The following is a 27,476-nucleotide window of genomic DNA, read 5'->3' as shown; positions in this document are numbered from 1 at the left end:
GCCATTTTCTATATTACTGTAGTAGTAGAAGAAGTGGTAGTCTAGTTGCCTGCGGTTGTGACAAGTACTGCCACCCGGTGGCCAAGGCAAGCACACCGAGAAGAATGAACAGAGAGGCCCCCGGGCCTCGAGTTTGACATCCGTGTCTTACACGTTCGATATGTTCTGTTACTGACTCAGATGTTCTGCAAACAGACAGATCTTGCCATCAGTGTTAAAAAAACAAAACAGCTAACAGTATATATATTTTAAAAAACTGACACTGACTAAAATTAAGCTAAATGGTCATTTTTGAAGTTGTGTTATGAAATGGTTTTGAATATGACTGCATTATTTTGAGAGGTTTTAAAAAATTCCCCAGTTTAATGATTTGACCTTGGTCGTCTTTTGGGTTTCCAGTCTGGACATAAAATAAGGGGGAGTCGCCTTATGATTTGATTTGTTTTGTAAATCTAGTTGTATTAGAAAATAGACATCTAAATATTTGAAATATTAAAATAAAACCTTGATTTGCAGTCATGGAAAACAACAACAAAAACACATTTTGAATTTGTTTTACATTTATTTGACAAACTACTCATTTTTGTTGTAATGTTGATATTTTTCGTAATGTGAAGGACACGACTGGACCTTTTTTTTTTTTTTTTTAATGGATGAATGGAATTATGATCATAGAAAAATATTTCTGGGCATAATGCAAATGCAAAGCTGACCTTTTTTTCCCCTTCATGGTTTCCGACTTGTGCGGGCATGCAAAAAACAAACTAACAAATAAATGCTACATGCTAATGCTAATGGGTGATGATTTGCGTGGACATACTGTCGGCGGTTAAGTTTGCGACGGCAGACGCGAGTGAGCACCTGATTGTCTCGTGCGGGAAAGAATCTGACCGCAGTTCGGCTTCAATGAAATACTTCACAGGGACGAACAATAAGACGGGGACTGTACAGAAACATAAAAAAAGGAAAGGCGTACATTCTCAGGGCGTTCCGGTTAGGTCCACGTCGCAGGGCGGACCAACTTGTCGTGAAATACATTCAAGCTTCGTCTTAGATCTTCACAAACACTCCCAGAGATGGCTTCGAATCCAGTGCACCGCTTCTGCATTTTATTTCACTTATATATATATATATATATAATTTTATATTTTTACATCTTTGTGATTAAATCTTGTTTTCTTGCGTAATCTCTGGAGGCTACAAGCTGCTTCTTCTGCCAACACACACAAAATGTACATCCAGTCAATGCATGTGGTGATTGAGGAGTAAAGCTTTAGCGATGAAATCAACCCCCCCCCCCCAAAAAAAAAAAAAACAGGCACTGAGCACCGGGTGCAAGAAAAAAAAAGAAGTTTTTAAAAAAAGGGCATCTGGTGCATCTGTTGAATTCAGCGAGGTCCGTACGAAAGTCTTTGGCGCTACATGACGCCCGCCACCGGGGGCGCCGAAGGGGTCTCGGGTCTCGGCTCCGGTTTGGCGTTTTCAGGAGATGATCTCCAGGATGTAGAAGACCAACTCCATGACCGCGGGGCCCTCGCCGAGCTGGCAGGCGCCGCCGTGGATGACGGGAATTAGCGCGCTGTCCAAGTCGCTCAGGTAGGCGGCAGGAAGAGGCTGCCCGTTGCTTCCCGCCAGGTAGCCCACCTGAAAAGGGGGCAAAAAAACAAACAAACGAGGGATACGTTTGCATCGGTTATCATGAAGTGACATCATATCAATGTTTTTGTCCTAAACTCATTCCTCTTAAAACTCCATTGACGCGATGTCGCTGACCTCTTCGTCTGCGTTTTTTCACCGTCAGCATTAAGCTAAAGCGACTTAATGTGGTCGTTTTCAATACGTGTACGATTCTTTTGCTTTTCGTTCGACCACCAACTTCAACTTTTTCCGACCTGCTGCTTGTTGTGAAGTGAGTCGAGTTCGCTGCCACTGAACAACTTTCATCTCCAATTTTTGCTCACAAGTCAGAGCAAAAATGTGCATCTAGAAAAAACTGCTAAATAAGAATATCAATATCGTGATACTGATATTTTGCCACAAATTCATCATGAACTCATTCACCCCCAGCCATTTCCACTGAAGCAACCCCCTTCGCTCCCGGCTGATTTACTGGATTTGGACCGATTTTGCAAGGCCCACACAATATTGTGTTCTATTGCTACAAAAACATGGAAGCTACCAAAAGAAAGATTAGAGTCTCTTCTTTCATTGTTTCTGTTTCGCAGCAATTAGCGTTAGATTAGAGCTAAATTCCACAAATCTATTTAGAATTCTGAGTAATTGAGGTTTTTTTTCAACATGGTCCTGGTTCATTTCCTATGCTCTGCCGCCACCTGCTGGCCGTTTGTGTAATGACTACCATTTCTTCAACCGTTCTTTGCAGTTGAGAGGCTGCATCAAAGCCTTCTGTATCCTCTAGCAGAAAAAAATACATAAAAAACATATAAATATGTCTTTGGGACACTTAAAATAGAACGTATTTCTACGTTTTTTGGGAGCAAATGAGTTCATCGCAATGCTGGAACAATGTCAATATCATTATGGTAATATGAGAGTATTGATATATCGCCTAATCAATAGTCGGTCTGAAGCAGGGGTGGGCAAACTCGGTCCTCATCAGCAAGCTCTGCAAAAGCCTGATAACGATCCTGTTGATTGGAATCATCTGCGTTGGAGCAGGGAAACATCCAAAACCTGCAGGACTCCGGCCTTCGAGGACCGACCGAGTTTGCCCACCACTGGTCTAAAAATGTCCTTTTTGAAATATTTGGTTAAATTAAAACAGCATTTTCACCAATGAACACAATCTATTTTGTTTTTAACAAAATATAGAAAATTGGGTACATTAAGAAACGTGTAGCATGTAAAGTTGAAAGGAAGAAATACATTTGCTTTCACGTTGTCCTTGGGGCTAACTAGGATATAGTCAGGAGTCGGGCCGAAAGCTCGTAAATCACAATTGGACAAATGTAATATTTTTGGTCAGTCTATGCGTGGGTCGTCATTTTTACGAATTAGTGACAAATCTTAAGTGTGTGAAACCAACGATGTTTCTTTTTGCTTTTATTTTTTTGGAGCACCGTGTAACTACTGTATTTTCTGCATTATAAGGTGCACCTAAAAGCCTTAAATTTCCCCAAAAACCGACAGCTCACCCCTCCCCTCTCTGCTCGCCAGAGTAGGAAAAAAAAAGGTTAATTAGAGGCAATTAACTTCAAAGATGTGTCTCGTTTACGCAACTCTGCAAGCAGCCAATCATATTCTGCCCCGCTTATGAGACACCTCCAAAAGGAAAATAACTCATTAATGTGACTAAAAGCTTAACTTTATAAAAACCGCAGAAATCCATCAAATCAGTGATCGGCCCAAGCATGCGTCTGTTTCGTTTCCACGCGTTTTAAAGAGTCATTTGTTTCGTTCCAATGCGTTTTAATGGCTCGCTTTAGCAACGAAATGCGTTTAATTATGTGCTACTTTGTGAATGGATGGAAAACAAGATGGCCGCCGAAACATGCAGCAGGCGACAACGGACTTAAAGATGACATTTGGCGTTTCTGCTTTGCTGCAACGCGAAAGACGGACGGCTGGCGTCCGACCTGGTCCGAGTGCAGCGTGACGCGCAGGCCTAGCTTGGCCGCGCCGTCCTCCTTGAGCGGCTTGAGGTGCGGGCACAGCGCCACGCAGAAGGCCCGCGCCACGTGCTCCGTCAGGCGGCTGTGGTCGGCCGGGTCGCTCAGGCTGTGGGGCTGCTCGTCGCTCTGGAGGAAAAACACCTGGCGGGAGAGAGGGAGGCGGGTTTGGGGGTTTTTATTCGATGCGTGAAAGATTGTTTTGTCGGGACGTCAACATGAGCGCGTTCGCTTTGAGTTCATTTAAAGTTCTTGTAGCGAACGCCACGTGTCATTAAAGACCGCCCCTTACTTGGAAAGTCTGTACTGGGGGAATTCCAGTCGCAATGCAGCAGACACGTCCACGTCAAATTTTTCACGAATAAATTAAATAATAATGCAGATATTTGACTTGACTGCGGTCAAGTTGTATTTTCAATTTTAAAAATGTGCACAATTTCACAAGTTACTTCATGTTAAAGATGAGCTTTTAATATGGAAAGAAAAATGCACCGAGCTGTCAACAATGTCTTACAAATGCAATTATGCCATCTAGTGGCAGAAAATGACCTCACCACAAATCAATATCACTCGCTTTTTACAGTCCAGTACATCTTTTTATTTTTAACTCAATTTTATGATTTATTGTAGAATTACTGTACCAATGACTAAAAGATGCAGCCATATTTCGATGCAGCCATATTATATTTCTTTTGACATTTTTATTTATTGTACAATTTATTTTTTATTGTACATTTAGAAGATATAAAATCTGCGATTAATCGTGAGTTAACCATTGAAGTCATGAAATTAATTACGATTTCAAAAATGCAATCGCCGACACCCCTATTTTTTTAATATTTAGGAGAAAAACGTAGAACCCATTTTCCCCCGTGTGAGCGCGCGCGTTGCACCTCGGTCCAGCGGATCACTTTTCCGTGGGCCTTGAACTCGGAGCCGTGGAAGATCTTCACACTGGAGACGGTCTCCATCGACTTGCCGTCGATCGGACTGATGACGCTGAAACGCAGAAGTGGTTTTTTTTTTAAATCTTTATGATGACGTCATCATGTGCAACAACAAATTGACACCTAATCAATGATCAAATAATCGATCACCGTTTTGACGATTGACCGAGCTGATTTAAGTTCTCACCCCTTGTTGAAGTCGTGGTCGTCGTCCGTCCACTGGACGTTCACCAGCTCCTGGTTGTCCTCCTGCTCGGCTTTACCGCACGTGATGCTGAAGTCCTTCATGTCCCTCAGCGCTTGCCGTAGCGCGTCCATCGTCTCCGCTGTGATCTGGATCATCACGCCGTCTGCGATGGGAGACGCGATGATGTCGGCGTGGGAATTACCGAGGCAAAAAAAAAAAAAAAAAAAAAGTGCGCGCGTGTCATACCCGTTTTGACATTTGTAATTTTTGTTAGTTGGTATTTACGTTACCTTCCACAATGCTGGTTTTGGCCAAGAATCCCGACGAGGCCTTCAGGGCACCACTGAACACGAAGAAACAAGCGCCCGTCACTGGAAAGCAAGCGGGCGGGATAAACGAGCGCTTGCGTAAAAGTCAGGACGAGGCGACGTGCGTGTGCGTGCGTGTACCTTTGCGCGGCTGATGATGGATGCTGATGGCCTGCGTCTGGTAGTTGCCGTCGTCGTTCTGCACGCACACCAGGTGCGAGTCGGCGCGCTCGTTGAAGCACGCGCCCATCGCCAGCACGTGCTCGTTGGACTTGTTCATGGCCTTCATCAGCTGCAACGACACGCGCGCCGACTGAAAACTGCGGCAAAAACATCAAAAGGCGTCGAGGAGACGGATGGCGGCGGCGGATGGCGGCGGGCGGGCGAGCGCTCGCCGTTTTTTTTTTAATCCACGTCAGATTAGCTGAATGCTTGCGAGGCAGGCCAAAGCGTGGAAATGCGGACGGAGGCTTTCGCCGTGAGATGAGGCCGTGTCATGTGACTCAAAGCTGCCGGCCACGTTTTGCAAAATGCAAAATGAACATTTCCAACCATGATATAAAAACAACCAAGAAATGCTGGATCCAACACGCTTTTGTTTTTTTTTCATCTGTGTGAATGTTGTGATTTACCTTCCTGTACTCTGAAACTCAAAAACAAAATCAAACAGGATCAACAAAAAAAAAAAAAAGATATAAATAACTACAACAAAAGCAAAAAAAAACACCACATAATAAAATAATAAAATTAAGATAGAATAGAAACAAAAATTCAATATGAAAGAATTAATAAAAATGAGGTGTTGGTTGATTAATTTTTTTTAATCGTAGTTAATCGCAATTATTTCAATAATTAATTAACGATTAATTTGTGATTAATCACAGTTACAGAAGCACATTTAATGTCTCAATTTATAATAAAGTGTACAATAAGTTTAAGTAATAAGTTTTCATACATAAAAGTGGGAAGAAATGTTAATCTAATAGAAATATGGTTGCATTTTTTAGTCATTGAATCAGTCATTTCATAACAATTTTTTATTTTTTTTTAATAGATACTGTACTGTAAAAAAACAAGTGTGACATTGATTTGAGTCATATTTCTGTCACTACATGGCATAATTGCGTTTGTAAGACAATGGTGACAGCTTTCATATTAAGAGATGACAAATTTTTAACATTTTCACTGAATGAATATATATATATATATATATATAGGTTTTATGTTTTTATAGCAATAGAACACAATATTCTGTCTTTATAAGTTTATATATATTTTTCATCATTATTCACAAATCTGTATAGAACTGTGGGTAAATGAGCCTTTTTCAACATGGCCCTGGTTGATCTATTTTGCTCTGCTGCTCTAGCATAAAAAAAATTAACTGTCAAATGATAAAAAAAATTCATCTGATTAATCACATCTTAGAATTTTGATTAATCACAATGAATCGCTTAATTAAAAAGGCTTTTCATCAACATTTTCCCCCCCACCAAATTTAAAGAACACCAGTTATGTGTCAATTCTTTCGACATTTAATGTTATGAGGACGTCTTCAACATTTTTTTAATCCATTGAATGGGAAAAAATGACCCCGATAGTTTTACATGAACAAATATTCTGAATGTAATTTATTAAATGCATGTAGTTATGTTTATTGCTCAATCACAACCTGTGCTACTTTAACGTAACCATCCACTGTCAGCTAAAGAATCCTCTGCGGTCAAAATTAATAGTGCGATTAATCTGCATTAAGACATGATTAATACGATCATTTTTTGTGATTAATTAATTAGTTAACGCTTTAACAGTCCTACATGTTTTGCATTAAAAACGTATAAATACGTCTTTGGGACACTCACGTTTAGAATCTAATGAATTGATACGTTTTGGGGAGCAAATGAGTTCGTTGCTTGCTGACCTCGTTGTAGCGGTTGCTGGGGATCTTGATGCTCGTCTTCTTCACCGCCATGTCCACCACCAAGCCTTTTACCACCGGCAGCGCGTACTGGTAGTTGCGGAAGTCCTGCGTGACACATGACGTGACGTGACGACACCGGCGGGGGGGTGGGGGGGGGGGGGTCAACCAGTGAACATGAGGTCTTACTGCCAGCAGATTCATGATGGTGTGACCGGTCTCGCCAAAGAGCGGCTTCCGGAAACGCACGCTGAAGAGCGGGCACGGGTAAACTGCAACAAATTCGACCGTCGTCATACGCAGACACGACGGCGCCATTACAAAAAGCGCGCGAACGGGACCCTCACATCGGTACTCGGCGCCCAGCCGCAGCATGAGGCGGATGGGGAACACCTTGGCCCAGGGCGTCTCCCACTTCTGGATGAGGACGCCGAAGACGAAGGGCGGGTTGGGCAGCAGCAAGTCCTGCAGGGACTGGAAGGACGGGCTGATGTAAAGGAAGCCGCCGTGATCCCTGCTGCCCAGAAAGCTCTGCGTGAAGAAGGAGTGGCTCAGGTGGCCCAGGACGGTGCCTGGGGGAGGAATTCCACATGATGCACAATCAAAATTGAAAAGACGGGGCGAGTAAAAAAAATCAAAAAAATCAAATCACAAGAACTTTAGGATGGAAATGTTGCACTATGAATTCCGGTACATGAACTCTGACCAATGAAAGAAGACACAAAATGGCCGTGTTCTGCTTCTTGACAAGTGGATGTTATTCCTCAGATGGAAAAGGTCCAAATAAAGATAAAATGACAAAACCGAAAATACCAAATCCTTGACATCCTGTCACTTATCCCGCTATTGACCACCCTGCTGCAAATGGCAAAAGTCTCGATGAAACTCCTCAACTCACTTCAAATTGTTTCATTGGCCTTTTGGCCTGAGCACAAAAGTTTTTCTTTTCTTTCTTTTTTTGGTAGAAAAAAAGTGGATAGATTCCTCTTTACATGGTTCAAATTTGGTAGCAATTCGACTAAATCTCTACAAGTCTGTTGTAGCAAAAATTACCCTAAATTGTTTTTTTAGGCGTTGGTTTCTTGAATCTTTTTTCCCCCCCGATAGACAATATTTATATATTTGATATTTCTAGAGGTAAACGGTTTCAGTTGGGTTGTTGAGGTTAGGGTTTTTGGGGAGAAAAGTAAAATCAGAAATTTCTCACAATTTAGAATCAACCATATGCATGTCTAGTAAACATGACTAAAATTTGGAAGCAATTGGACTTTTTTTTTTTTTTTTTAAATACCTTAAATTGGCAACTTTGCAACAAAATGTCCGACTTCCTCTGTCTTTTCCTCTCTCGCGTGACATCTTACCGCCGAGTGCCTCCTGGTAGAGGTGCACAAAGTGTCTGAAGATGTCCTTGGGGATGGTCTTCTCCTCGGGCAGGCACTGCAGCAGAACCACAACCTCGGCCTGGCCGACGGCGTGCATGCCCTTCGTTGTCATGTACCAGCACTTCCTGTTGACGTCTGACAGACAAAAAAGAGGTCGACGAAATGTCAGCTGCTTGTTTGTGTTGTCTGGATGAGGATCAGTCCGGAATGTCCTCTGATAAAAATTGAACTAGTACAAGTAATTCCTAAATATTATTTAAGATGCTATCTATTTTCTTGCATATGAAATATAACCAATAAAAAAAATCCAGTTGATACTTTTACGACATATTGTTTAAATCCATAGAAGCCGCCAGCGTTCGGTAAGCTGCTGATGCCGCAAAGCGCCGACTCACAGTTGACGACCTTGACCATGGCGAGCAGGTTGGCGTTCAGGACAAAGACCAGCGGGTCGGGACCGCCCTCCTCCAGCTGCTGCATGAGGACCATCGCCGACGGACGCTCCTCCACTGCGTAGTCTGCACAAGGTCAGAGGTCACGTAGCGTTTAAAAAACAGCCACGCGGGGCTCAGTGCAAGCGTGGATTGTGATTTGTGAGAGCTCAGCTGGACAAAAGTACGGGAACATTCTCAACTTATTGATCCAGCAGAACGCTTTTTGCCTTTTTTTGTAAGTCTTTCTCGCGCAATGCTAGCAAACTATGCGAAATGCTAACGAATAGCATCGCCTTCCTGTCCAAGTACATTTGTCCATCCCAGCGAGTGAACGCGACAGTGTTGACTGTGTGGCGACATGAAAGCAACATGGAGGACGCATGCGTCATCGGGGAGGTGGCGGGACGGCGAGGATGGGGGCAAGCACCTGTGACGTGGCCTCCCGTACCTCCTTTGACTCCGGCGGAGATGAGGATGGGAGGGAGCCCGTCCTCCGGGATCAAGCTGAGGGCGCTGCCCACCGGGCTGCCCAGCGGAGCCGCGGGGGTGGGGGCCGCCTGAGGAGGCAGAGACAGAGAGAGGGGGGGGGGGGTTATGAGGTGCGAAGGTTAAAAAACACACACTGTGATGAAAAGTCTTTGAAATGGCTCCAATGCCGAGTGAAGGAATGGAGGCATTTCCTGGAATTCTAAAAATGGTCGATTATAAAACGATGACACCTGAATGTCGCATTTAAAATAAACAAGACTATTGCAGCGCCGATCGTCACACTCACAACATTCATATGCTACATTTTATATCATCCATTTTCTGTACCACCTGTCCTCACAAGGGTCGCGGGGGTTGCTGGAGCCTATCCCAGCTGGCTTCGGGCAGTAGGCGGGGTACACCCTGAACTGGTTGCCAGCCAATCGCAGGGCACACAGAGACGAACAACCATACTCACAATCGCACCTATGGACAATTTGGAGCGTCCAATTCACCTGCCATGCATGTTTTTTGGAATGTGGGAGGAAACCGGAGTACCCGGAGAAAAGCCACGCAGGCACGGGGAGAACATGCAAACTCCACCCAGGAAGGCCGAAGCCCGGACTTGATCTCACAACCTTTGCACTGGGAGGCGGAAGTGCTAACCAGTCAGCCACCGTGCTGCCCTTTTTTTATATCAACTTTTTTTTTTTTTTCCATTTCCCTTTTAAGCAAAGTGCGCTTGTACCTCTACAGCATCCGATCCAGAGGTTTTGCTGGCATTCGTCGCGACGCTGGTGCGCGGTGAGGGCGCGGGAGCTTTAGGGGATTGTGTTTCGTCGCCGTTCGGTAGGACGCCGTCTGCGAACCACACCCTCCTCTGCTCCCGAGCGACGGAGCCTGAATGAGACCCGAGGACAGTAAAACAACAACAAAAAAACACAAGTAACTGATGCCCCCCCCCGCCATAAAAAAGGTTTAATAGCTTAAACTGTAACTCAATTTATGTTCTTAAAAACAGTTTAATACTAACTCACTTTACAACACTACCCTTAAAAATAAATACTATTACATGTGCAATGTAGATATAATGGTGGGTTGTGTACCTTAAAGTCAACCGTAAACATTTCTTGACAATAATATGTTATAAGTGGCATCACGAGTCTAAACATGACATTCTGATGAATATGACATTTTTGGAATATGAGTTATGCAGCAAAATCCTAGCCTGGAAATCTAGACTGTCTGCTCAAGCGCCCAGTCAGTCGCATTTCTGAGGCGGGACAAACCTGAGCTAACAAACAGTGGAATGAACCATTGAGCGACGAGCGGACGAGACGTCAGAAAAGCGACTTTGTTGAATTGTATTTTATTTTTTGGGGGGCGGAGACGAGGTGAATGATTGATGTCGTTGTTGTGGAAAAAACATGAAGAGCGACGTAGCTCACGAAGACGACGTCACACAAATATAAAAATTTGATTGGCCGGCCTGTTTTCGACCGGAGGCTAGCAAAATCCAGCCGTTTTTATCCATGTCAGAGGGCGGCCATTTTGTCACTTGCTGTCAATTTAAGATTCTCAGGCAACGACCAATCACAGCTCACCTGTTTTCTGAAGCTGAGCTGTGATTGGTTATTACCTGAGACCTGAGCAACTGTGATGTCATTTTCACAGCAAGTGGTAAAATGGCCGCCGGGTGATATTGATAATACTGCTGTATTTTGCTGCTTAACTCTTATTCAACTAAATAAATATGAACTTAAATACTGTATTTAAACTAGTGGGGCTGCATAGAACATATTATTGTCAAAAAAAAGTTTTTCGGGTTTGACTTCCCCTTTAATAAGTGGTAATCACTAGCGTGCTAATGCTAATTGTCATTGCTAACCGTTTATCATAGGCTATTTTTGTTGGCTGGTGTTTAATAATAAATTATGCGTACTTATATCCACTCAACGGGCTCTTTGCACAAATCCACGACTTCCTGAACTCAGCACCACTCCTTCATTTCCTGTCTTTCAAGATTGGACAAACTGAATAATCCAGGTGTGCCTGACCTCAGTAACCACGACGACAATGGCCAGGCACAACTGGATTATTCAGTTTGTCCAATCATGAAAGTAAATGAAGGAGCGGTGCCGAGTTCAGGAAGTCGTGGATTTGTGCAAAGAGCCCGTTGAGTGGATATAAGTACGCATAATTTATTATTAAACACCAGCCAACAAAAATAGCCTATGATAAACGGTTAGCAATGACAATTAGCATCAGCACGCTAGTGATTACCACTTATTAAAGGGGAAGTCAAACCCGAAAAACTTTTTTTTGACAATAATATGTTCTATGCAGCCCCACTAGTTTAAATACAGTATTTATTCAATTCATATCCAACGTTAGTGGTTTAGTAACATAATAATAATAATAATAATAATAATGTGTGTGGGGGGGGGTCTTTTTTGGCTGGTGCGGGGGCGATTACTCGATTAAATGATGCATTCAAAACCGTTCATTGGCCCCAGAATGTTTGTTCACAGGAACATTTAGGAAGCAAAAATACACTCGGTCCAATATTATTAATGGAAATATAATGATGTACGTGTGAACTAAATTGTGGTTTGTGTTTGTTTACCTTAAAAGTGAAGTCAACCGTAATTATTTCCTGACAACGCTATGTTATATGTGACCTTCCTAGTCTCAACATGACATTTTTATATTCATACTGCATTTGTGGAATATGAGTTATGCCGTTTTTTTTCCATCTCGGGGGGGCCACTTGCTGTCCACTGAAATTGATATCACGGCGCCAATTGTTCTAAGGTAACGAACCCAAACAACAACCCACAAAACCCCACACCCACTTGTGCGGAATTGAAGGCCTCACCCTCGTTGCCAGGCGGCTTGAGGACGCCCACCGGCACCATGACGGTGGGCGGGGGCGAGCCGAGCGCTCCCGAGGCCTGGGCCTGCTGCAAGGGGGGGACGGTGGAGCAGTACTCGGCCGGGTTGTTGGGGTTGGGACTCGGGTTGCCGCCGGCCGCCAGCCGAGAGTCCGACGACGTCGGCGCTGAGGATTTGGGGGGGTCAAAGGACCACACGTTGTGACTTCAATGGACAACAATCGACCTCATTCACAGCTCAGAGTCACACGCTTGTTAAATTAAAGGCATTCGTGCAGGCTTTCGGACTTATTGCTAGGAGTAAGATTAGCTTTTTCTTTGGCTTTTTTTTTTTTTTAAAGTGATGCCAGCACTGAAGGTTACTCGTGATGACTGTTGAACGAGAAATGGAATGTCTGGATGCTTCGTACAAGACAAATAATGCAATGATTAACTGCGTATTGAAATGCTAACGCGCTACGCTACCAAATAAATGCACTTAAACTAACTAAACAGCACTATAACTCTCTCAAATCAACACTTCAGTTTTCAAATCCTCTTTTGAAGGTTGAGCAGTTTTACGTTTAGTTTAGTTGTCAGTGGTTAACTCGTTTATTGGCACTTAAACATTCCAGTAATACTTCAGTAAAAGCACAAAACGCTTCAGGTTGACAATATGGCTCTGCAAGCACCTTCATGTTTTCTCTCTGTTAAATGTCTTCTAAAGACCGAGTTTGCTTTATTTTAGTTTTATTGTATAGTGCTCCGCACATTTATATGCGGTAAAATTGTAAAAGACGTGTTGGGGACGGTACGGTTTTGAAAACACTTGACTGCATCCTCTCAATCATGTGTCTGTTAAGTCTGAGTAGTTTTCTTTATTTGAACTCTATCGATATAGTGGTTAAAGGTTAATGGGTGAGTTTGCCACTTTTTTGGGGTGAAAAATCTATTTTTGTCTTTAATCAACGCATGATCTAAAGCACTTATCATGTAAACTCAACACAGGAAGGCCTGAGCCCAGATTTGAACCCTGGACCTCTGAATTGGTTAAAACGCTCAATATAAACCCAACAGTGGTTGCTAAAAAAAATTCTGCCCTCTTTGGCCCCATCTGGTTCTTGTAATTTCATCTTTTAAGAACCCACCGGTTCCTTCCTTGGTTTTCTTTGGTCCCGTCGGGTCTCCTGGTGTTCGGTTTAGGTGAACGGTATGAGATTTTTTCTAATAGGTTTTCTGGTGAGCTAACAAATACACGCACGCACGCACGCACATACACATACTCACCCACACACACACAAAAAAAAAAAATATATATATATATATATATATATATATATATAAAAATAAAATAAAATAAAAAAGAGAGCAATGATGATGACATTTCCGAATGAACAACACTGAGCTCTTGAAAAAAATAATAATAATAATAATAAAAAAAAAAAAAGAAACCACCGGTTCCAAGGAAAACAACCAATCAGAAACAGAAGGTGTGATTGATGCGGTGTTAATTATTTGCTGCAAAACGGGACTTAGAATATTCATCGTTCTACAAAAAGTGGACGGCGACACTTTCTACGTTTTTCAATGAGAATATTGACCAGTGCTGTGGAAGCGATGCTGTTTCCGTTTGTGTCATGTGTTGTTTGTACGTCGATAAATGATCCCACTCTCACCGCTGGTTAGGTCCGAATGGCAGGCGACGCAGACGCGAGCCTCCTTGCCGTCCATGTACGCCAGCTTGCATCTCAGGCCGCAGCACGTGGCGCAGAACACCTGCCGTGACACGAGGAGCACAAGCTGGAGAAGTGCAGTTCGACCAATCAAACGTGTCAAGGGGTTCTCGCGAGGTCGCAGATGAGGCATGCGGATGAGTCGGCCGTTTGTTTGTCAGTGGCGCAAGGAGTGTTTGTTTGCCGCTGTGGGAAAATCGCAGAGCAGTCAGAATAAATTTTTTTTTTTTTTTTTTTTTTTACAAGTGCGATGTCAGCGACCGCATGCTCGTGCAAACGGTGCCGCGCTGACACGCGGCTGCGCGTGTGCGTCCGCGTGTATGTGTGAGAAAGGAAATCATTTTATTGTATGACGATGCACTGTAATACGAAGCAAACATCCCAAAAGTGTCACAATTTCATGTTTAAACTAACTTTTTTCTTGGACCACAAATCAGCATAATTGATGACAACTACTTTTTATTTGGCTTTAAAGAGGAACTGATCTTGAGCACACATAGAAAGAAGTGTGCTGAGAGGTCTCAGGGAGAAATTAGTTCGGAGACTTTGTACGGGGGTTCGGGACACAAAGCGGGTCGACATAAATCCTCCATCTCAAGACAATGTCCACGACAAACCAAAACGACAGCAAGAAGAAACAAAACTGAGGTCTTGAATCTTAAATGAGCTCTCTTGGCAATGGGATTTTATTTTTATTTTCTTTGTTTATAAAAAGAGAATTGCATGCTTTACTATATTTTGTCCTGATCTGGAAACTGATATTGTGACTATTTGTACTTTTCACTGTATTAGATGACTGAGCAGAAAATAATGACGTTAAATGCAGCGACAGCTACTTTTGGATTTTTAAAATTTATTTTGACTGGTTTATATTTGTAGCTTGTATTTGCAGTGTTTTACATGCAAGTATTTATTACAGCATTAGCATAGGTGAGAGGGAGACGACAGCACATTGTGACTCTGACATTTGGTCACGCCAGGTGTGTCCAAACTTTTTCCTCTTAGGGCCCGCATACGCAAAAATCAAAGGATGCAACAGCCACTTTTTATTTTATTTTAATAGATCAAGCACACCAAAATCAATCCAGCAATTGCAAATTGTTGATATATTAAAGTGTATTTTTTTATTTATTTATATTTTTTTTAACGGCTGCCTAAACAGCTTTCTGCAAAGCAAATAGTTTAGAATTAAGGGTAGCCAAAGATCATGCAAAAAAATAATAATCTGCCCTCGTATTTTTAAAGCAGCAGAACCAAGATGAGCAATTTGTAGAAAGCTGACCATTTTTAAAGCAGCAACTTGGGAATCATTCATGTGATATGTTCACAATCTGGTCCTTGACAGAGCAAAAAGTGGAGGAAACCATTTTTGCTAGTAAAAAAAAAAAGATGATCTTTTTTCACCACAGTTATGAAGATAAATGTTACTCGTTTCAAATAGTTAATTTGCATCTTTGCATATTTAGAAAAGCTCTACAGTACATACAACTAAATCTATTAGTCGTAGCAAATGTAACTCTTAGAATATGCGGCAGGCCACTTAAAATTGGACGGCGGACCACAAATGGGCCCCGGGCCATAGATTGGACACCTCTGGGTTATGCCAACGCCGTTTTCAGTTTTACTCTGAGGGCCACCTGCACTTTACTGAACTGTACGAACCCCTTACCTTGCCACAGGCCCTGCAGTGGTGCCTCCTCTTGGTGAAGGTGAACTTGGCGTCGCACCTCATGCAGACGGGGGCCTGCGAGTCGGGCACCCACACGGGGGCCACCTCGCCGAGCGGGCTTGGGCACTTCCCGTCAAGCGGGCCGTGCCGCTGTCCTGCCTGAAGGTCGTTGTCGGGACTGTCCGAGGACAACGCCAGGGTTGACGCGGGGAGGACCGCGACGCCGTTCGCCGCCGAAGTCACCTCGGTCCCGCCGGGCGTCGTTTCGGGCGGCGTCCCCCTGCGCATGTCCAGGTTCTTGTTCTTGCTACTGAGCTGATTCTGCACCTGGCCCGCTAGCGGCTGCGGCATTTGGAGTTTGAGGCCGACGGGCTGCTTGGGCCGCGCCCCGCCGTACGGGATGCTGACCGGCTGCAGGCGGCTGTTGTTCAGTTTTGTCCGAACGCCGCCCGCCGCCGCCCCGTCAGCGTTCTCCTGCTTGCTCTCCTCCATCTCTTTCTCCTCCGTCACGGAGTCTTCCTTGGAGGGCGCGGGCGAGGGGGAGAACCTCTCCTCCTCGTCCTCCTCCCGGACATTTAGTCGGCTCCCGTTATCGGGTTGCAAGCCGTTGGACACGAGTCCATTCGAAACCCTTTCTACCTGCTCGCCACGTAGTCTTTCTTGCTCAAAGTCCGGCGACCCGCCTTCTCCGTTCAGTGTGGCGGGTGCCGCGTGTGGATGAACCTCGTCAGAGGGAGCCCCTTCTTGCTCCAATCCCACTTCGAAGGTGAAGCGGGACGCGGCGGAGGCGTCCCCTTGCTGCTGCTCCTCGCAGGCCGCGACGGGCGACCGCTCGTCCGTCCCCACCAGTTTGCCGATGTTGGGCTGCGGCAGCGGCGGGCTGTGGACATCGGCCGGCTCGCCGCCCGCCGGCTCGCCGCCCGCGGGTCTTTTGAGGTCGACGGCGGGAAGGGTCTTCAGGGGCTGCGGACTCTCCCGGGGACTGAGGTCGGCGTGGGCCAGGGCGGGGTTCAGAGAGAGCAGGTGGGCGGGCGGAGCCAGAATCTGAGTCCACTTGGCGTCAGTGAGAAGAGGTGAGTCGGGTTCATCTGGCGGAGGAAAATGACATGTTCAGTGTTGGGGAAATATTCAGTATCTCACAAAAGAGTAAACCCCGAAGTGAAAATGTCCAAATTAAGTACAGTTGGTCATTTTGCCTCCACTCGTGTCATGTGACGCATTAGAGGTAGCAGTCAGTCTTCTCGACCATTTACAGTAACATATTTCCGACGCCCTGGATTGGCCGCCAGGCAATCACAGGTCGGGTTAGGAGCGTAACAGCACGGAACACTTGTTCACGGTCATGGCTGAGTTGTGTACAGTAAGGGAACAAAAATCTAAACAAAAAAAATAAAGAATAATTTTTCTTTTGTGTAAATGGGAAACCATTTCATGACAAAATTATACCACTAACAGTGAAAATTTCCAAGAAAATAAAGAACCTCAAATAACACAAATATAACAATAAAACAAAAAATGACAGCTCATATCTTTTAGTTTTAAAAAAGTGTCATGCCAAACTGCTAGCAGTTTATTCGCTCAATGAAAAGTTCTTAAATAAACCAAACAATGTATAACATAACATAACATGAAAATAGAAAACTAAATATCAAGTAGAGATGGGCGAGAACTAAGGTTATTATAGTTTTGGAATTTTCATTATAGTTTTTTAAATTTATTTTTTATTTAGTTAGAATTAGTTTTCAGGGCGGCTATGTTTGTTTATTAGTTTTAGTTATTTCAAAAATGCTTAGTTTCAGTATTAGCTCTCGTTTTAAAAAAAGTGGATTACTTGTGTGCAATATTTAATAAACAACATGGTAAAATGAAATAAATCAACGCCTTATTACCTAGCGTTGCGTTTTGGCTGAATTAAATGAAAAAGCAGGCAAGGCGAGCCATCGGAGCCAAAAGTCAAACACGCAAAATTGGCACCTGGGAGTGACGTCATCTGAAGGTGCTTTTCTATTGGCTGCTGCTCGATGACGTCACTGCTGTGCGACACACTGTCAAGCACGTCCTTATTCCGGTTAATATTGAAATAAATACTTGAATCACATTTAAAATCGACTCCAAAGGCTCATGTATTAAATTAATTAGCAAAGACGAAAACTAAGGACATTTTCACTATAATTATAGTTAGTTTTAGTTACCGGTAATTTTGTAAATGTAAAATGTAGTTTGTTAGTATTTGTTTAAAAAAAAAAAAAAGAAGAAGAAGAATTTCGTTTTTATTTTATTTCGTTAACGAAAATGTTTTTGGAATTTTTGTTTTAGTTATTTAGTTATTCATCTGCGTCAGAAAGAAAGCTCTTTAGACACAAATTTTCGTCGCTGTGTTAAAATAAATTTTACACATCACAAGTACAAGAGGTATCGTACTCTGTGTCAGTGCAAGTCAATACTCGTACTGGTCATCGGTCTGAAAAAAGTGACATCAAACATCGCTATTTCTAAATACAGGAAAGACTTTCAAATCAACATAAAATACACACCAAAAGATTAAAGAAGACAATTTTTAATACTATCTAACGGCTGTCTTTTCTTAAGAAAAAGCAACACCAATAGTTTGCCGTCTTTTCAGTAAATAAAGAATGCGAAAAACTAAAATAAACTAACGAACGCTAAAAAAAAAAAAGTTTGCACCATATCGCTTATTTTTGTTTTTGCTGCGCTGATCCTGAAGTTTACGTCACGCTGTTTCAAACAAGTTATTTTTTAAAAAATACAGGAAAAAAAGCAGTAAGTAATTACCTTAATTCTGACGCCGTCCGTCAACACACACAATAAAGAGTTAGCTGCAAGGCCTGCTTGAACTCTTGTCACTAACCAAAACAGCAGCACCTATCGAAGTACGCAAAGGCATCGCACTGACGCCGCAATGTTTTCCAAATTCTTTCGGCGCAATTCGAGTCAACGGAGGCAACGCTCAGTCCAGTCAGCGTGACTGCTGCTCTCCTCCCCAGACTGGAATGCGAGTTTGGCTGCTTTTGTTGTTGCTGCAGCGATACGCGCGCATGCACAACACACACACACACACACACACACACACACACACACACACATATACAAAAACACGTGTATTACAAAATATTGTGGACTTGTGAATCAGCAGCTTTCCTGTCACAAGTTCCAGAATTAAACATGGACGTCACTTCTTGACGTGAAATTGTGCCGAAACTCAAGGGAAAGGCTTCATTTGTTCTTTGGCCTGATTGCCCGACCTCCATCTTGTCCTCCAACAAGGCAGCTATAAAGTTGTTTCACGACATGGCCATTATAACTACCTTTTTTTTTTTAACTGGCCAAGCCAAAATAGAAGTTGTTTTTTTTTTTTTCAAGAAAGGAAACAGTCTTACACCTGCTTCCATGCCTGTAGAATAAAGTTGTTTTGGTATATTTCAACTATTTTCCTTTGACATTTTTGTATTTTCCAGCTAATAGTTTGTGTTTTTCTAATATATTTGTATATTTTGTCAAATATGTTTTTCCCTAATATATTTTTTCATCCATACATCATCCAGTTTATTTGATTAGTTATGCAATAAAAAAAACCCTGTCTATTATTTTTGTAGAATTTTTCCTTTTCTTCTTCTAATGTGTGTATTTTGTATTGGTCTAATATTGTTGTGTTTCCCCCCCATTATCTTTCTATTTTTCTGTAATATGTGTATTTTTTGTCTGTTCTTTTTATAGTTCATTTCATTTATTTTTCGGACATTTTTGTATTTTTTTTGTTCTGTCTAAAGATTTTCTGTCAAATAGTTTGTTTTTTTTATGTATTTTTTTTACTAGTCTACTTTTTATTTTAGTTTAGCTACTTTGTGAAATATGTTTCCACTTTGCTCTAATTTGAATTCTAATTTATCTTCTAGTATTTTTGTTATATTCCCCACAAATATTTTTCTATTGAATTTGTCTGAAACATTTGGGTATTTTTGTCTAATATTTTTTATATCTGATTTTTTTTTCTAATTTGTGCGTTTAATCTAATATTTGTCTATTTTCGTTCTGCGGATTTTTTTTTGTGATAATTCTTCATTTCGATGAATATTTTAGTGTTTCTTAAGATTTTTCGCCAATATTTTTTGTGTGTTTTCATTTTGATATTTGTTTTTAGTTGCAGTACATTTTAAGCAGTACTGCTTTGGCTCGTGTTAGACTGCGCAAGTGCACCTCATATTTTGACTTCTGACACTCCCATGTGCCAAAAAACGTACACGTACACAAAAAGCGTAAGAAGCAGAGAATCTATCGGAACGCTCCCAATTTATGTTTCGCGACCGGATCAATCAATCGACCGTGCTCACCTTCGTTCTGCTCGAACTCATCCAGCACCTTGTCCAGGTTGAAGGCCTCGGCCTGGAAGTAATTCTCCATGGATCAGGACGCTCCTCCTCGTCTGCGGCCAGCGTGGTGCCTTCAGGGAACGAGCGGTGAGCGTCAATGACAAATCTGCTGAGCGTCCTAGCCATCATTGATTGTGATTTAGCGTGCGTGCGTGCGTGCGTGCGTGCGTGCGTGCGGGGTTCAGCGACCTGCACGGAGGTCCTCCTCAGCAGTCGCAGGCCGTCTTTGATGCGAGCGCTATTCCCCACTCCGTCATTACTTGAGCCGCTATGGCAGGCGTCCACGCCTTTTGTGGGAAGGAAAAAAAGTCAAATACTTTCATTTCATTATAATTTGATTCATATTTTGTCCGTTTGTTTTTTCCTAATATTTTATTTTTAAATATTTTTTTCAAATTTTATTATATGACGTGTTTGATATTTTGTCAGTTTTTTCCTAATCCATCCAGCCATCTATTTTCTGTACCGCTTGTCCTCACAAGGGTCGCGGGGTTGCTGGAGCCTATCCCAGCTGGCTTCGGGCAGTAGGCGGGGTTACACCCTGAACTGGTTGCCAGCCAATCGCAGGGCACACAGAGACCAACAACCATACTCACAATCACACCTATGGACAATTTGGAGTGTCCAATTCACCTGCAATGCATGTTTTTGGAATGTGGGAGGAAACCGGAGTACCCGGAGAAAAGCCACGCAGGCACGGGGAGAACATGCAAACTCCACCCAGGAAGGCCGAAGCCCGGACTTGATCTCACAACCTTTGCACTGGGAGGCGGACGTGCTAACCAGTCAGCCACCGTGCCGCCTCGTTTTTTCCTAATATATTTTTAAATTTTTTATTATTTTTTTAACTTTTACATAAAAATAAACAAAATTATGATATGAAGATAACATTTGAGTGTGCAAGTGTACCTAATATTTAGAATTTGGACTGATACTGATAACCGTGATCATCCGACGTGAGGCTCTGGACCCGTGCTGGAACGTCAACCTTCCAAGAACACTTTTCCAAACAGTTCATTTCACCCGAGAGTGGCTAACCGGCGCGCGTGCTGCTCGGTCAAGCGCTCATGCGACGTGCGCCTGAGCGGGAATAGCCAGCAAAAATGAGCCGAGTCGGCTCATTTTGCCGCTCAGTTAAAGATGCCGTGTAGCGCGTACACTTGTTATCACGCACGCTGCGGTACAAAACAGGCACACGCGGCTGAATGTCATCTATCAAACAAACGCACACTCAAGGGTACGAGCGAGGTCATAGAGGACGATGTGTGATGATAACCATGGAAAAGGAAATGAAGATGCGACAATGCTTGAAAAAAAAAAAAAAAGAAGGGTCTGGCTGCTCAGAAAGTCGTATAGTTCGCTTAATATTAATTACATACACGTTCGTTTTAGCAGGCCAATGCTAACTTAAAGTAGCATGTAGTAGAAAATATAAAGGAAAAAAGTTACAGTGGCTAATTTTATATTATACTTGTATGACTCTTGGGTACGGAAGTGTATTGCATTCACTTGAAAAAAAAAACCTCCTGTTTTTCTGAGTATTTTTTTTTATTTTCTGTTTTTCTAAATATATATTTATATTTTTTCTGCCATAAAAGAAAAAATCCAAAAACCAAGAAAGAAAATTACTCAGAAAACCAGAAAAAAGGTATTCCCCCAAAAAAATCATGTTTTTCAGAATATATATATATTTATATTTTTACCTCTGAACTCCAAGTGACTTGTTGCAGACTCGCTAATGTCGGACACTTTCCCGCATGCAATCCGCTTCCGTAGAAACGTAACTGTTACCTTACCAAAATCATGCCGATCGATTGTTCGTATATACATGCGCCATAAAACAATAAACCTAGCTTACATTAGAGTGATGTATACAGTTAAAAAAATAAATAAAATTAAAACATTACCAATACTGTGTGTCTTACTAATTACCTTAGCTGAGCCAGTAAGTCATAAGTTGAAGGTACGTTGGAAGATATGCGGGGAAGTGTCCGCCATTAGCGAGTCACTTGGAGTTCAGAGGTAAAAAAATTATAATAATAATAATAATTTTTTTGTTGTTGGAATTTTTCCTTTTTTTATATATATATATTTGCTTTATGAAAGAAAAAAATATTCAGTAAAACAGAAAAAAAAAATCTAGAAAAACAGATTTTTTTTATTACACAAAAAAACAAAAGTCCCCCAAAAAATGTGTCAGAAAAACCGATTTTTTCAATTATTTTTTGTCCTATGTCTCAAACAGAATTCTTGAAGCACTCCCACTTGGGTGAAGATTCTCAAGCACAGACGTCCACACACATAACGGCATCCCCCCCCCCCCCGCCCCACACACGCAGATGAAGATTTAATTTGCCCGGAGAGGTGCTGAATAATGCAGGCTTTTATTTTTAGACCTTACAGCACGCATGACACACGTGTGCTGTTGACATTCATGCCGAGTGGCAGCAGCACCTCAAAAATGACAAAATAGAGTGCACCGCTTCACTCTCAGCGAGTTTGCTGTCAAAAAAGGACACACGCGACAAGCATACGTCCACACGGCACGTTTGACGCAACTTTGTCCTGACCGCTTCTTTCACGCGGAGATGTCGCAAAATGGCTTCATCAGAGCCATGAATGAAGACGACCTTTCACACAACCGCAACTGCGTGCAGATAATTAATTAGAGGACTTAACTGCCAGCATCTGCTGTGATGTGTAAACGAGCGGTCGGACAAAACACACCGGGGCAAGAGAAGCAAGTGTAAGATGTTAAATTTCATACCTACAGATAAAAAAAAAAAAAAGAAGACACTTTTTCATTTAGGGACAAAACGACAGATGCTTGAGCACCACCGAAGTGGCAATGTCTTTTTTTTGTGTGTGAAGGAAATCACGTTTGAAGTTTGATGACTTCACACGCCTCAAGCTCCTAAATGGCGACTTCTTGCTTTTTTTCTGGGCGCTCTATTTTTAAAATCTGCTTCGTCCATTATTTACAAGCGCTGTTCTGCATATTGTTGACAACAAAACTTCCTTGAGTTGACTTTCGAGAAACGCTTCCGCTTTTTGTTTTTATTTCCTCCAGGAATGCGGGCCGCTATTCGCCCCCCCCCCCCCCCCCGCCCCGCCCCGCCCCAACGCACATCCTGGCCAAAAACGACAGCAAGCGCTCCCCCGTCTCGGAGAATGGACCGACGCGATGACGTCGCTTTCTAACCACGCAGCCACCGCCCGACCGAGGGACGCTCGATGACGTCATCGTTTCCTCCGCCTTGTCTTGCGCGCATTAAACATGCACGCACGACATGCAGTGTAACCGTCAAAAGTCACACCTAAGTCGTTCTTTTCAGATTTAGTCCAGTTGATGAGGAAGCCAGAAGACTTGCAAAAACTGTGGAAAAAAATGATGGGCTGATGGAAAAGAAAGGGAGGCGTCTCGCAAAAATGTCATCTGCAGCGGCTGGCGAGGCGCCGACAGTCAGATTTACACGCGTTTTAGCTCAACAGCAGCATATTTGCCTTCGGATTAGCAAGATGGAACCGTGTAGCGCTTGGTTTGAAACACAGCACCGGGTTATCATGACCTGATGTTTGATCTTAGAGTTTTAAGGATTTTTTTTTAAGGTTGTCTTGGCCTTGCTTACGAGTTTGAAAGTTATGATTATTAAAGAGATTGGACAATAGCTAGAAGAAAGTTTGTTTTATAGTGTCAAGGCACCTATTTTACACGAGTAGAAATGAGATAATCAAATGAATAGATATTTATTACCGATCGTTGTTTAATCATAGATAACATCTTTTAATTCAAAAATCTCCAAAACGGTTGGAAGTTCAGCTTCTCAACAAGTAAATATGATCCTATTTCTATCGTCATCCGTGAAAACAGACTGATTAGCTTTATGTTAAATAAAAACTTTGGGGGAAAAATCAGATTCTCTGACGTGTTATGAAGCAAACAGTAACTGAATAATTCATTTGTTTGCATATTTTCTGCACTGTCAATTTGAAATAATGTCTTATTTTTGAATAAAGGAAATGTTTTTGTGAATCGGATTAATCCAGTGATTCACAACCCCATTATTGAACCAAGGCACATATTTTAAGTAAAAAAAAAAAAACGCCAAATGCATACCGCCAAACAAAATTGTCACAAAAGTGGATACACGTGTCAATTAATTATATACTTTCTGCCTACTAATAGGAGATCATTTGTTTGTCACTATAAGTTGCTGGCATTGAAAGATGGACAAATATACATTATTTGTTGGAAACAAAAACAATTGTGACCAATGAAGTGAAATTTGGAGCTGTCAAGGCCCATGATACCGATTGTGCCCTGGCACACTGGATTCATCAACAAAAGAATCGTTAATTGTGGCTTTATTAGAAATGTCTCATTGTGCGCTAAAACAAAAAAAACATCACAAAAAATATATACGGCTTTACAAATTAATTTTGTGCGAAAACTGGTCCTGCCAAAGTTATTATTCTGCTCAATGAACGGAAACAAGTACAGGTTAATTGTACCTCCTGCCCTCTAGTGGAAGAGCAGATCATTGCTCGAGCTGTCAATATACGTCACTGGCATAGATAACAAAAACACTTTATTTGGAGTAAATAGATAAAAAAACATTTGGGAGCAACTTGACTGAAATTTAATAATTTCCCCACAGTGGTCTAAATAATTAATTTGTGTATTTTACGTTGGCTTTTTGTGCGTGCGAGTGCCAGTTCAATTATCAGGTTATGGTAAATGGACTGCTTTTTATATCGCTCGCTTATCTGCACAATATGGTCCCCAAAGTCCCCTGCGAGTTCAGTGTCTTGCTCAAGGACACTTCGACATGGTCACCGGGGGTGAGGATCAAACCCACAACCTCGCTGACGGGAGACGACCGCTCTACCACCGAGCCATGCCGCCCCATATGACGTCTAAGAATGCTAAAGGCTGCTTAAAACGTGATATGAGAGAATTTCAGCAAAAACTAAGCTTGTATTGAAGTTTCAGATGCGCTGCTTGTTTTTTTTTTAATCCTCTGACAGATTTGCAGAGGTTGAAAAGTTCAAATCCTGCAGGACTGGAGGAGGATGAAGATAACGGTTAAGAGGCGCTGGGCTTCAGCAGCGATTAGCGTTGCGATTTCCTGAGTGTGTTGAAGCGCCGGGACACAAAAGGATGACAAGCGGCATGTTGGATCAAACCAGCAAGCAACGCAACGGCGGCCATCTTGTAAATAATGTGAAGACACTTTCATCAGCTGCTGCTGGCAATTAGGATTTTTTTTTTTACAACTGTTAATGTACTGTAAGTTGTTAGCACATCTGTGTCAGTAAGTCACTTAAGAAAGGTTTGAGGTCATCTGCCACCCTGTGGATGGCAATAAAGTTGGACGCCACTTGTTTGGAGAATTTTTGTTCAAGGTGTGAAATTCAACACTATGTTGAAATCTGTGATTTTCAGACAAGTATTATAAATTTCACAGCAGACGGTGGCACTGAGATCGTCTAATTGTTTGATTGCGGGATGCCATGTCTCCGGGTGAAAGCGAGCACAGTTGTGCGAAGATGCAACTTTGCCGGGTTCTGTGTGAAAAGCACAGCTATAGATGCTGGATATTTTGTTATGGCACAGGTGCAGTATTTTTAAAGGGATTTCTGTGTGAAAGACAAGATTAGTGGTGTCAACATTAATTGAGCAGCGTTTAAGAAGTCATCAATAACTAATCGAATTGAAAACGATCGAGTATTCATTGAGCTGTTGTTCAACTTAAAAGTGTCCAAATCCTCTGATGACAGCCGCTCAACAGAAATGATTCTCTGATTTCTGTAGTCTTTCATGAAGGTTGACTGATTTGTGTTTTATGGAAATCAAACATTTCCAAACTCCTGTTTTTACTCTGGGGAAAAAACCGAACTAACTGATAATTGAACCAGTTTTCAAAAAGTTAGCAAGTGCATCACTCCCTATCGTGTGATATTGTTGAATTGTTCTTTAGTTGTTATTTTAATGACGAGACAACACCAAATAAAAAATAAAAATATTTGTAATACACTTTAATGCAAAAATGATTGTCTCAATTATTCAATGGAATAATCGCTACTAAAAATTTCAATAGTGACAGCCCTACTTCAGATTCGACTGCTGAAGTTGAAACACTGCTGGGTCGACTTTCATTTCTGTGACATTGACACAGAAAGGAAAAATGTGCTCAATGCCCACTTTTATTTTACTGGTGGTAGCGTGAATGGGGCTTCAGATGCTTCAAATGTCTTTTCACTGGGTTCTGTGAGAAATGCACAGCCGTATACATACCGGACATTCTCTGATACCGAAATGTAGCTAGCTCTCTCGTCTTTCTGATACTGCCTCAGTCTGAAGATGGAAAATTGTCGTGTCAACTTCCATGCCAATGTGAAAACACAAAAAGGTAGGAAATGCCGGCGTTTCCAGGGGGGCTTAAAAGGTAAAACGACTTAACTTGGATTACCCCAGCAAAAGCCCCTGGGCACTAAACGCAGGTGGCAAACACTCCTAAAGGGCGAACAATGGAACAGTAGTGTGGTTTTAAAACAGCCTGACATGTTAAAACCAGTTTTGGGAGGCTTCCTTTCTTAACTCGTTGAATTAGCTTGGAGGTGCTAGCAGCGTGTGGACGTCCGACCACGACGCAACTTGTCCAGGGCTGCTGTTTGTTTTGTGCCAAAACATGGCCAAATAGTATCTCCGCGCGGAGTTAGGAGGGCAGGCTGCGTCAAAGGGAAAAAAGCCAGAGGAAATGAAACACTATTTTTAGCCTCCGAGGCTCCAGCGGGCAGCGCAGCCGAGCACGCCGAGTAGTGACCGCGCCGACCCGCCGCTCGGACGGACGCCGAGTCGGCGCGCGTCAACCGGAGCGAACCGAAGAAAATGCGCCAACTATGGATTTTCAAACACAAAATAACCCCAATTCGCGTTACCCCGGGTCTTTATAGTGTCAATTCGGTGTACATTTTTAAGAAGGCTTGTTCGTATGTTGCGTAAATGCTAATAAGCTAGCTCAATCGCCGCGACACCGCCGCGACCCGCTCGGACTCCTGCGCCCGTCGGCGCCGCTGCAATGGCGGGGCAAGGTCGGAGCAACGTAGCGTAAAAAAAAAACACACACACATTCCACGAGAACAAATGGAGGGGATTCACTCACCACCGCCACCGCGGGAATCCTCATCTCTACGCGCAGCCCCGCAACCGAGAAGGAGGAGGAAGAGGAGTAGGAGGAGGAGGAGGCGCCCCCTCGTCGGTGTCCGTCATAACTAATCGCCTTCCCGGGCTACTTTTGCTCCGACGGTGTCCTCGTCCTCCTCCTGGCGTCAGACTGCAGCGGCTACCGGGGGGGGAGGAGGGGGGGTGGTTTTTTTTTGGGGGGGGGGGGCGAGTGTGTCCACTGGGAACGCAGCTGGGCCGAACCTCCACAGGCCACAGTCGGCAGGCGGAACCCCAAACACCACCACCAAGACGGTTCCACCATGTGGGCCTATTATTAATCCATTACAAGCGACTTTTTAAGGGACATTTAAA

At 42.8% G+C, this 27,476-nt stretch overlaps 1 protein-coding gene across 4 annotated transcripts; it reads right to left on the bottom strand.

Annotated features, from left to right (window-relative positions):
• Positions 1 to 656: 656 nt before the first annotated feature.
• Positions 657 to 27,280, bottom strand: zfyve9a (zinc finger, FYVE domain containing 9a). Of its 4 annotated transcripts, none has more exons than XM_086081615.1 (19): positions 27,103 to 27,279; positions 20,126 to 20,223; positions 19,898 to 20,007; positions 15,549 to 16,636; positions 13,823 to 13,922; positions 12,152 to 12,334; positions 10,022 to 10,173; positions 9,254 to 9,362; positions 8,767 to 8,889; positions 8,351 to 8,506; positions 7,337 to 7,561; positions 7,179 to 7,261; positions 6,993 to 7,097; positions 5,213 to 5,363; positions 5,054 to 5,134; positions 4,764 to 4,926; positions 4,523 to 4,628; positions 3,597 to 3,773; positions 657 to 1,644 (listed from the first exon to the last, which is right to left on the bottom strand). In XM_086081615.1, the coding sequence occupies exons 3-19, from the start codon at positions 19,965 to 19,967 to the stop codon at positions 1,483 to 1,485; spliced, it is 3,234 nt and encodes a 1,077-aa protein (XP_085937741.1). In that variant the 5' UTR covers positions 19,968 to 20,007; positions 20,126 to 20,223; positions 27,103 to 27,279; the 3' UTR covers positions 657 to 1,482. The 4 variants fall into 4 exon arrangements, with proteins under 4 accessions (XP_085937741.1, XP_085937740.1, XP_085937739.1 ...); XM_086081614.1 differs by having other exon boundaries at positions 9,233 to 9,362; positions 27,103 to 27,278; XM_086081613.1 differs by having other exon boundaries at positions 7,179 to 7,561; positions 27,103 to 27,280.
• Positions 27,281 to 27,476: the final 196 nt, after the last annotated feature.

The sequence above is a fragment of the Leptonotus elevatus genome, chromosome 1, assembly GCF_054856555.1.
Source record: "Leptonotus elevatus isolate MCC_2025b chromosome 1, RoL_Lele_1.0, whole genome shotgun sequence".
In the NCBI taxonomy this organism is placed as follows: domain Eukaryota; kingdom Metazoa; phylum Chordata; class Actinopteri; order Syngnathiformes; family Syngnathidae; genus Leptonotus; species Leptonotus elevatus.
This window is presented reverse-complemented; position numbering and strand designations above follow the sequence as displayed.